The 12173-nt window shown below is 39.5% G+C and overlaps 1 protein-coding gene across 1 annotated transcript in view; it reads right to left on the bottom strand.

Moving 5' to 3' along the window:
* KCNT2 (potassium sodium-activated channel subfamily T member 2) overlaps positions 1–6415 on the bottom strand; it is a 124675-nt gene extending 118260 nt beyond the window's left edge. Inside the window, exons 1-2 of the mRNA XM_026853976.1 lie at positions 6393–6415; positions 5261–5340 (exon numbers count right to left, since the gene is read on the bottom strand). Coding sequence (XP_026709777.1) covers positions 5261–5340; positions 6393–6415 — 103 coding nt within the window. The remainder of the gene's footprint in view (positions 1–5260; positions 5341–6392) is intronic.
* Positions 6416–12173: the final 5758 nt, after the last annotated feature.

Genomic DNA, 12173 nt, shown 5'->3' with positions numbered 1-12173 from the left:
TCCCACTCTCTTGCTTATTTCAAATAAACTTCCACACCATCCCTCTCCTTTGGACTGATAAATCACACTTATCCAATCATAACCTAATAGAGATGTCTCAGTATAGTAACTTATGACAATTCTCTTCATGTGATTAGCCAGAAGGGTATGCACTTGGAAAGGAATGGCCATGAATTCATACTAATTAACTAACTTCTGGTTTAATTTTTGTGCTGATGATCATAAATGTATCTATTTTTAGATGTACAGTCTGTACTTCTGCCATCAAAGTATGTATCTGTATATTTTTTTTAATCTTGTTAAGATCTAAATAGGGGAAAAAAATGTTTCACTAATCTCAAGCAAGAAGGTACCATTCAGAACCTTCCTATATTATCAGTGAAAAGAGATTTACAGTGAGTCAGGTCATAATATTACAGATGTTCTTAGTAAGTCAACAAGAGTGCATCAAATCCCTGTTTTGTGGAGTGGATCAGGAATAGAAAGGCTACTTATTGCTTACAGCTTCCCAGACTACTTTTCTAGACAAGGAGTAATAATGTTTTATAATTTAGGATGCTTTTTCTGTTTTGTCTCTTACTCCATTACACACTATATCAACAATGTCAGAAGTCAAAGGCTATAAAGATATAAAATACTTAGGCATGTAAAGTCACAGGGAGAAAAGTAGAACTAAAACAATTTGAGAAGTTGCAGTGCAATTAATTAAACTTAGAATGTAAATCTAGCTAAACTTATTTATCTCTAATAAGTATCACAGAATGGCTGAGGTTGGAAAGGACCTCTGGAGGTCATTTTGTCCAACCCTCCTGCTCAAGTATGGCCACCTAGGGCTGGTTGCCCAGTACTGTGTCTAGACGTTTGGGGGGGTTTTTTTAATACCTCTATGGAGGGAGACTCCCCAATCTACATACAAAAAATGTACGAGCAAAAATTCATTCTTTGTAACACAGTTAATTTGTAAACATAAAATGGAGTATTAAATTGTTCTTCACACATCGTACTTTGTTCTATGCATACTGAGTTTTTGTATGCAGTCTTTTCATATTGGCCAAAATGCAGTAAGATAGCTTTAAAGTGTGATAATACAGAATAAGAAACTTATTTCAAATGAAAGTCTTTGTTAGAAAATAAATTTACCAACCAAATCTAGTTAAATGCAAAAAAAACCTGTCCTATATGAAGTTTAGAAGAAAAGATACTCTGAAGGCTATCCATATCATTTACTAGCACAGGTAGTCCTCTGCTTTCTAAGCTGTTTAGGCACCTGAATTAAGATTAATTTTCCCATATATCTATGTAAGTGTAATAAAGCTCTCCCCATGAAAGAATCTCCAACAACTTTGTTAAACCTGTTTCTCCTGCTGGAAACTAGCAAATAATTCCAAAGCCCAAACTGAAAATATCAGTTAGTCATAGTATGTAGAATATCAAGAACAAGTAAAGAGTCCTGGGAGCGGTGGTAAAGGACTCTAGAGTGCAGGTAGTTTTTACATCGTTCCTCCTGGTCAAAGCAAAGGGGTCTGAAAAGAGCAGTCAAATCTGACAAATCACCAACCGGTTACAGGACTGGTGCCACAGCCAGGGGTTCAGCTACTTAGACCATGGGACTCACACTGAGAAACCTGGTCTACTGAGGGCTGATGGAGTCCATCTGTCAGAGAAGGGGAAAAGCATCTTTTGTCGCTGGCTTGCCAAGCTGATGAAGGGGACTTTAAACTGCAGTTGCCAGGGGAGGGAACCTCAATCCATCCCACTCCTACCAGCTTGATGCCAGTGCCAGCAGTAGACACCCAGAGCCTGGAGAGGGGTCACAGGGCAGCAGGAGAGCACCTGGAGAGCAGCACAAAGGGATTCTGGCCAGTAAGTCAGCTTCATCAGGGGCACAACTTAAATGTCTCTATGCAAACAAATGTAGCATGGGGAATAAAGAAGAGGAATTACAGACATGAGCATGCATGCAGGCCTATGATCTTATTGGCATCATGGATGGGATGGCTTTTATGACTGGAGTGCTGGAATGGAAGCATACCGGATCTTTAGTCAGGACAGGCAGGGGAGACAAAGCGGGGGTGTCACCCTCTGTGTCAGTGATGAGCTGGAGTGCATGGATCCATGCTCTACCTGGGGATGGATGAGGAGCTTATGGGTCAGGATAAAAGAGAGGGCAGGGACATAAGATGTTATGGTGGGAGTCTGCTACAGTCTGTCCAACCAGGAAGACTGATGAGGCCCTCTATAGAAAGATGGGAGTAGCCTCACATTTACAAGCCCTGGTCCTCATGAGGGACTTCAACCACCTTGACATCTGTTGAAGGGACAACACAGCAGGGCATAAGCAATCCAGGAGGTTCCTGGAATGTATTGATGATAACATCCTTCTCTGAGGATAGAAGAGCCAATGAGGAGTTCAACATGCTGGACTTGTTCCCATCAACAAGAAGGGGCTGGTGGGGAGTGTGAAGCCCAAAGGCAGCCTTGGCTGCAGTGACCATGAAATGGTGGAGTTCAAGATCCTTAGGGCAACAAGGAGGGCACACAGCAAGCTCTCTACCCTGGACTTCAGGAGAGCAGACTCTGGCCTCTTCAGGGATCTGCTTGGCAGAGTAGCATGGGATAAAGCCCTGGAGGGAAGAGGGGCTCAAGAAAGCTGGTTAATATTCAAGGATCACCTCCTCCAAACTCAGAAGTGATGCATCCTGACAAGGAGGAAGTCTGGTAAGAATGCCAGGAGGCCTGGACAAGCTCAAAAACAAAAAGAAAGTCTACTGAAGGTGGAAGCAAGGACAGATAACCTGGGAGGGATACAGAGAAACTGTCCAGGTAGCCAGTGATCAGGTTAGGAAGAGCAAAGCACTGACAGAATTAAGTCTGGCCAGAGATCTCTAGGGCAACAAGAAAAGCTTCTATAGGTACACTGGTGATAAAAGAAAGACTAGGGAAAATGTGGGCCCTCTCTGGATGGTAATGGGAGACCTGGTTACCTGGGATGTAGAGAAGACTGAGGTACCTAACGATTTTTTTTTTGCCTCAGTCATCACTGGCAATGCCACACTGCCCAAGATGTAGAAGGTAAAGGGACTGGGAGAAGGAATAACTGCCCACTGTAGGAGAAGGTCAGGTTTGAGACCATCTAAGGAACCTAAAGGTGCACAAGTCCATGGAATCTGAAGAGATACATCTGTGGGTCCTGAGCAAATTAACAGATGAAGTAGCTAAGCCACTATCCATCATACCTGAGAAATTTTGACAGTCCGATGAAGTTCCCACTTACTGTAAAATGAGAGAATACAACTCAGTTATTAAAAAGGGAATGAAAGGAAGACCCAGGAAACCACAGGCCAGTCAGTCTCAACTCTGTTCCCAACAAGATCACGGAGCAGATCCTCCTGAAACTGTGCTAGGGTGCATGGAAAACAAGGAGGTGATTGGTGACAGCCAACATAGCTTCACTAAAGGCAAAATGTGCCTGACAAATTTGGAGGCCTTCTAAGATGGGGTTACAGTGTAGGTGGATAAGGGAAGAGCAAGTGACATCATCCATCATCTAACTGGACTTGTGCAAAGCTTTTGACACTGTCCTGCACAACATCCTTGTCTGTAAATTGGAGACATGGATTTGACAGATGGACCACTCGGTGGATAAGGAATTGTCTGGATGGTCACACTCAAAGAGTTGCAGTCAATGGCTCGATGAAGAGCAGTGACGAGTGAAGTTCCTCAGTGTTTGTGTTGGGACCAGTGCTGTTTAATGTCTTTATTGGGGACATGGACAGTGGGATTAAGTGCACCCTCAGCAAGTTCACCAGTGACACCAAGCTGTGTGGTGTGGCCAACACAATGGAGGCAATGGATGTGCCATCCAGATGGACCTGGCCAGGCTGGAGAGGTGGGTCTGTACAAACCTCATGAAGTTCAACAAGACCAAGTGCAAGGTCCTGCACATGGGTCGAGGCAATCCCAAGCACAAATACAGGTTGGGCAAGCAGTGGATTGAGAGCAGCTCTGCTGAGGACTTGGAGGGTAGTAGCAGATGGAAAACTGACTATGAGCCAGCAGCATGTCCTTGCAGCCCAGAAAGCCAACTGTATCTTAGGCTGCACCAAGAGAACTGTGGTCAGCTGGTCGAAGGAGGGGATTCTCCCCCTCCACTCTCATGAGACACCCCATACCCCCGCACTCCTGTGTCCAGCTCTGGGGCCCCTAACATCAGAAGGACATGGACCTGCTTGAGCAGGTCCAGAGGAGGCCAGGAAAATGACCAGGGGGCTGAAGCACCTTCCTTATGAGGACAGACTGAGAGAGCTGGGGTTGTTCAGGCTGAAGAAGGCTCCAGGGAAACCTTATAGTGGCCTTCAGTATTTAAATGAGGGCCTACACTTTATCAAGGAGTGTAGGGATAGGATGAGAGGTTAGGGTTTTAAACTGAAAGATGGTAGATTTAGATTAGATATAAGGAAGAAATGAGACACTGGCACAGGCTGCCCAGAGGAGCTGTGGCTGCCCCCTCCCTGGCAGTGTTCAAGGCCAGGTTGGATGGAGCTTTGAGCAACCTGGGCTAGTGGAAGGTGTCCCTGCCCATGGCAGGGGGGGTGGGACTGGATGAGCTTTAAGGTCCTTTCCAATCAAAACCATTCCATGATTCTATGAGATAAAAGATTAATATCTTAGTTCCTCCACATTATTCTCTTCTACAATGGTCTATGAATTTAAGTGCATGTGTCAATGAAAATACTGTTAAATTTGACTAAAGACAAGGACTATGTTTCTGATGCACTGCATTCAAGAGAATGAGGTATGCAGTCCCCATTATTTTCCTTTCCAAAATCATTCTTTTCAGTACAGATCAAGTTTGAAGTTTATTTAGGGATATTTAATAAAATTGAACACTTCAGAAATCTAGGTACTTCTGCATTTTTTTTCCTCCAGCATCTTAGAGGATCTCTGATGTCCTAGACATAAGGTCCTGATTTGTCAATGAGACCTACCATGTCAAATCCATGCAAATTAGTCAACTTTGATCATGGTACAGACATAAAATCACATCACTAAGTATCTGATCCTACAAATTAAGTACATTATTTTTAGGCTTAAATAATACTTTTTGTGTTTGTTTTGGATATTGTGTAAAACTGACTCCTCTATGGGGTAAAATCTTAGCTCAGAAGAAAATTAATAACTTTGCTTTTGTCTTCAATGAAATTGGATTCTACTCAAAGTATCATAATTATGCTTAACAGAAATTAATCCAACTGCTTACTTGATCTTTGGTTTTTGATGAAGAAGAGCTTTAGTCTCTCTTTAAATGTATTTTCATTCATATAGAATTCAACTTGCACCCTGAAATATAAAAGGAAGCATTAGAATTGAATATGAAAGATAATGATTTTTTCAAAATCATTTTTTTCCCTAATCATCTGTTCTTCATATATAAGTGGAGGAACATATAGAGAGCATTCAGTGAAAAGCTCACTTGTATTTGAATGACTAATGTTAAAAGATTAAAAAACAGAAAAAAAAGAACCCCAACATATGCAAAAACTTAGTTTATCCCCTTTACATGCAGAATCATTTTCATATTTCTTGGACAGTCTACACTGCAAAATCAGAAGCATCTAAATCTTGGTATTTTCATCGGAAGACTAGTCTCATCTGTATCTTTGTAAGGAAGATTTCCTTGGTGTTCAGGTTAAATCTTCCATCTCAGTTTAACCATCTTCCTGTAAAAATGTCATTTTAATGATTCTTTTTTCTTTCTTGTTCATATCTGTCAAGCATTCATGTCTTAGTTAAGTGTTCATTTGTTTGTGTTCACCTTCAAATGCTCATGCACCAAACCACCCTCTCTGAACTCTGCTTTTGTCACAACCAAATACTAAGACCTGAAAGCAAAATTATGTTGCAATCATACAATATTGTACAGAAAATAACTCCCCTTCCTGATTATATTAAAGCAACAGCAACATCTTTTTTTTCCTCCTTTCCCTCCCCAAATTTGCCAGAATGTATTTCATGATTCTGTCTCTCAATTCAGTCTGAATACAACTCATGCAATAGTTCTACAGACTAGAAGAGAGAAGAAAACTCTTGCAGGGGCTGGCAAGGGGAAAAGAATGTGTGCATTAGTTGTATTGAAAACTAGGCCATTCCGTAGTTGTGGAGTTGCACTGCTTGCTGTCAGATGAGTGCAGCAGTAGTTCCATTTCCACTGAAGTCCCTGCTCTACCCAACTGACTGGATCTCCCTCACCAATCCCAGTTCTCCTCCAGGAATGAATCGCTTTACCCCAGCACAATTTCTGTGCCTTTCTGACAAGTCATTCAACAGTTTGAGAACTGTTCTACTATTGCTAAAGATTAAAGTGACATCACAACAGTGAGTTACTTTCTTACTTTTCACATTCTCTGTACACCATGTGTTGAAAAACTGCATACACCTTTTCTGTTCACAGGCATACTTGACCTTTATTTGAGCATTTCTTTTCAGCACTCTTTCATCAAATGACTGTACTTCAATTACTTGTTCTTATATGTACTGTCATATTTTTCAAGCAGGGTCCTGACTTTAGTTTTTCCCATCTTGCATGTGAAGCCTTTGCTGAAACAATTTTTGTATAATCTAACATTATCTACAGTCTCTCTTCCTCAAATACTTGTCTAATACCATGTATTTCTGTGTACTTATGGAATTGAATGATTATTTAGTTGTGGGCCCAGAATGGATGGCGTCTCAGATAATGTGACTTTTTCATGCTTGCTTACTTATTACCAGAAGTTTAGGCGTATCACTTTGTAGGACAGGGTCAGCACATCACAAAAAGAAGGTGTTCTATGACTCATTTAGTGAGGTCAGTTAATTTTAGGTAGTCACTTAGCTTTGGTGTGGTTTATTGCAGTGTTCCTTGTAGAATGAATTATTACATTGCTTCCTGTTCAGAGGAAGCAAAAACATAACCTTATTTTTAAGAATCTATAGTGGAACTAAGCTCTATAACTTACAGAATTTTGAATTTATTTCTGTGCAATGACACATTTGGCACAGCAGCAAGAACAACCCCTACCCAAGACCAATTTTTCTGGCTCTACCCCTTCTGTGGTAACAGCTGTAAGCAGTTGTAATTAAAGAGGACAAAAGGACAAACCCACCCACTCTGCTTTTTGAACTAAGAGTAGTTGCAACTGCATATTTCAGAGTCTGGGATCAGAGGAATGTACTAGAAACTGGCACCAAACTAGAAGAAATCTGGATGAAGAGCAACTTGTTTGGGGGCTTTTATTGAACTTAAACATAGACTAAGTGTTGTGCTGTTCCAAGACTGCAGGAGTCGTTGCCATAAAAAGAAATACAACTCTGATAGTTGATAACCTTAAGGCAAGAGAAGCATGTCCAGGGGTTAATTAGTAGGTAAGCAGGTTTGTGGAGGCCTGAGTTCTGCTTCAGTTCTTTTCTGCGCATTTCCCAAGGTAACTTAGTGTCATTAACGCAGTGATAGTTTTAGTGGGAAACATTTCCTGTGATTTGGCAGCTGCCACATGCTAAGTGTATATACTTAATCTTCAAGGACATATTTCAGTAGGTAAACACAGTGGCACAAGCTACTAAAGTAAGGGATGTTATTTTAAAGGTGCACAGCATCAGACATATTTTTTACAGATTTTAAACTAATCGCTCACGTTATTCAGTAAGAAAAATACAGTAGTCACTTATCATGAAAGAACACATGTTAACAGCAAGTCATGGAAGCTAATCACTCTCCTATCACTACCATCATGAATTGCTCTGATAGCCTTCTAACAGCTGTCTACTCCTGTCTCCTTAGCAACCTGTGCTCACAGCAGACTGGGATTCCACAGTGCAGCAGTTTCCATGGCAAAACGGATTACAAATGCTGCTAATACCACTTCTGTGGCTCAACTCTTCCTTCTCCTTCCCATGACTTTTTTTAAACTTAAATAAAAACTATCTCGGCCTTCTACAGTTGCAGGAAATACATTATCGTGCATATATAATCAGTCTACACTTTCCTGATACTCTGGCTTTGATTCTTAAAGGTTGCTATTTACAAAGTAAAGCTAACAAATAATGGTTGATAGAGCCACTGGCAGGGATAAGAACAGAAACCTTCATACACTGCTCCTTCCCAATACTGGGTTCTTTTATTTTTAGGGAGAACACTCATTCTACTTGAACCTAATCTTTTGCTGGTTAAACTTTTACCTCAAGTATTTGCTCTCTTCTGTATTTTTCCCACTATGAAGTGTAACCTAGAAAAGGAGTATTTCAGGAATGTAATACAAATTCTGATCCTCGCTTGCAGTATTAAAATCATGTTGTAGTAGTAGTAAAGGGCTTAAACAAGCTTTTTCTGGACTAAAGTAGCAATTAGTACAGATGAGTGAGTGAGGGAAATTAATTGCCACGTACTTATATAAAACTTGGTTATTCTGTTGCAGGATAAATACTAGTTGGAAATTGATTTCAAGCAAATGGTTTTGATGAAATGGCATTCATGCAGTACAGAGTGATAGTATATGCGTACGCAGATCATCTGGCCTATGGAGTAGGTTTGGTTTTGTTCTTCATTTCTAGTGTAAGTAGTTTAAACAATTTGTGCTTCATGTTTTTCATCTTCCCATAAAAGACAGTTGTAGTTCAGTCCACCCTGACCAAAAGGAAATCAAGCTGAAGGATGAAAACGCTACTCTTGATGATGGTTACTGGGACAGAAACATTTGACGAACATAAGGATTTTGTAGATGCAGTCAACCATTTCTGACTTTTTCTGTGTATGTGGTAGGCATTAAATATTCCACAAAAAGCTGGTTTTGGAAGTTAAAGATCAGGTTTAATACTTGGTTGACCCCTGCCTCAGTTTTATTGAAAATGCACTAATAGCTGATATACCTGTGGCAAAACCAACTGAAGCTGTATGACTCTTGAAAACACTGTGTGGTTTTTTTAACCTTCTTAGAACTTAATACCTTTAACAGTGGTCTTCCCCAGTGATGTCAGTGGAATCTTTCAAACTGTTAAGATGCGTCCTGAAGTACCCAAAATACAAGTATATGCTGCACTCTTCTAATTCAGTCAAGATGTAATTTGAGTAGTACAATTCAATGTAATACAGTGTGGCAGGAAAGTGCTAATTCATGCCAAGGACTCTAATGCAAAGCACTTCTCATGACTGTAAATTAGTGGGACTGATGTCTGCACTCCAGTTATTTAACTAATTTTGTCTGCATTTTTCCTCTGCTACTTACTAGTCATTCTACTCCATAGCCATGCTTTACTACAGTAACAATGTTACCTTGCACCCTCAAATCTACAAATTGTATTTCTTTCCTGTTAGAAAATAGCAGATTTTGCAGAATCCCTTCAAAAATGAAAGTCTAACTGCATGTGTGCTAGGAGTTTAAATGTTTATGCTTACCACTTCTTGACACTGGAGTCAAGAAAGATGTTAACTGTACAAATGGAGCCAATCTGAAGAAAACTACATCAATTTATTTAAAGCCATCTGTATGGGAAGTTGGGAAACTTCATGGTTTTCCTACAAAAACAGCCTTGTCATATAGACACTGTTTTTTATTGGGATTCGCCAATTCCATATATGTGAAATCCTGTTAGATTTCAAACCTGAAAGTTTATTATGTAGGGTGTAGATAGTGCTTAAAAATGAAGCATTTGAAGTGATGAAGTGAACTGTTATTGTCAAAGCTTATTTTATGCAAGAGAAGGAAATGGGCATTTGTGTGTTATAGCTTTTAATAAAAGATCAGTGTATTTTAATGATTACTGTATTGAGTGGCAGTTCTCTTCTTTCTGAAGTTTTGCAAGTTCTGAAATACTCAGAATTCTGATTTGGTTAGAGCTTCATAGACAAATGGTCATTTAACTTCCCAGGCCTGCTTGCTCCATCAGAATCAATATGACAGATCAAGACTGCTTGTTGAATGATACCTCCTCATCCTGTGCTGAAGAAAATGGTGGTAAGACCAGAACTTTTATGTTACTGATTCTTAACTTGGGGAGGCTTTCTATTTGTTTCTGGGAGGAAATCAGTAATCAGTTGCAGAGGTCACGATGAACCCTGAACAGATAAAGTTCTGAGTTTTTAATTTTCTCTCCATGCCGAATGAAAGGACCCCAGAACAAATGCTAGTAATTGGGGGAGGCAAGGTACTTGTTTCCTCCCATTTATTGGAAAGATGGAAAAGATGCTATTTCTCTTTCAGCTTCCTAATTTGGTAGTCTTGCAGTGTGAGCATAATATGAGAGAGTTGTGGGGGACAGGGCCTCAACATTTTTCTGGGTACTTTAGGACATAGTCTTTAAAAGTTACATCCGTAACAAAGCTGTTTGCCATGCATATGCTGATGAAATCTAACATTTGCAATACGGCCCTGCATTTTCTTAGAGATTATTTCTAAGAAGTATGGAGTAATTAAAACTGACAAGTATAAGGTCTTTTTCTGATAGGGGATTGTCCTGGTTCTGCTTGGATAGGGTTAAGTTTCCCCAGCAGTGGCGAGGGAGCTCCAGCTGGGTTATTCAAGACCATGCTGACCAGGTCCAGGAGCCCAAGTGCAGGAATAGCAGAGACGTTTTTGTTCGCGTCAACACCTTCACTGTTGTACCCATGCGGTATATATCTTGTTCTGTTTCATTGTTATTACTGTTATTGTTATCGTTGTTGTTCGGTTTGGTGTTGTTACACTGTTGTATTAAATTTTTCCTTATATCAACCCCGGGGTTTGTATCTCACTCCCTGCTCTGTCCAGTCCGAGGGTGGGGGAGGAGGAGCAGCAGCGACATCACGGTCTCAGATCCCAGCAGGGCTTAAACCATCACAGGGATTTTATCCCTTTTGTATGAATAAACCAATTAATATTTTCAAGATCTCTGCAGAACTGTGTTCATGTAATACTGTTAAGTAGATTCTTTATAATATCTAACATTGTGACATGATATCTATCATCATTCACGACAGACCACAGGTTCCACACGTAATATGCAGTATTACCTATTATCTCTTCATTTTTCCAAACTAAACTCCTTGCAGTACTCCTCTAGAACAACTTAGGCAGTATAATTGTCTGGTTCAAATTTGAACTATGATGTAACAAAGACACGTCTGGTCAGCTTAGAACTTAAGAGTGTATGCTATGACATCTGTACCTGGGCATTTATTTTGTTGTTTTCTTTCTATGGGTGTATTTGTTTAGAAGTTACCTTCTAAATCAGTGAATTTAGAAAAGCAGTGAAGTTTTTCCAGACATACCTACATTAGCTTGATTATGTAATTGGATGTTACCGTAACTAATGGATTTATAGAGATCAGGTGTTATCAGTGTCACGTAAAAATTCTCTGTATTAATGAAAATAGAAATAGCATGCACTGAGTTCAGCTTAATAACAACTTCCAGAATAAAGGATCAACAATGCATAAATAACCTTGTAGCTTGGAACTGTATCTGTGCTCAAATCCTTTTTACTGTAGCTTTCCAATAAGCGCTGCTTGTTTTGATTGAAACAAATCAGAAAATAGGCCAAACTAATTTTTCAGGTTGCACCTGCAACCACAAGAAAATATTTTCTATGTAAAAGTAAATTTTTTCTTTATTTAATTGTTCAAAAGCCAAAATGCTAGAAATTTCAGCCCTTACTTAAAATTTTCTTCCTTACAATTTAAATAGTGTATGCATACCTATATTTTCATGTATATAAATACAAATATATTTAAAATTCTGATTGTGAGCCACCTTCATGTTACAATCAGCTGGCTTCAGTTACATAAAGCTGTCTTCATGAAACCTATATAGGTCCATGGCAGCAATTTAATATTGCAGCAACAGAGATTTGAAATTACTATCTTTCAAACTTTTCTCAATAAAATATCTTTATTTTTTCAATTCCTTTTAGGGAAAGATTTTTAAAGGAAGACTGATAGCAAGTGATTGAGACTCAGTGGTGGGCAGTATGCATGCTTTTCAGTCAAATAATAATACTTTTTTTTTTTAAATCCCCCATTCTCAACCAGTCTTGTAAATTAAAAAAGGAAATTATCATCTCAGTCCCGCACCCATGAAAACCAGTGACAAATGTACCATTCTGGTAACAGTGCAGTAATAAAAAATGAATTTGCAATCTGTATTTGTCTTTAGCAACTTTAA

This window comes from Athene cunicularia (genome assembly GCF_003259725.1).
Source record: "Athene cunicularia isolate RWA chromosome 8 unlocalized genomic scaffold, athCun1 chr8_part1, whole genome shotgun sequence".
Classification (NCBI taxonomy): Eukaryota; Metazoa; Chordata; class Aves; order Strigiformes; family Strigidae; genus Athene; species Athene cunicularia.
The sequence above is the reverse complement of the archived record's forward strand: the minus strand, read 5'-3'. Positions and strand labels throughout refer to the sequence as shown.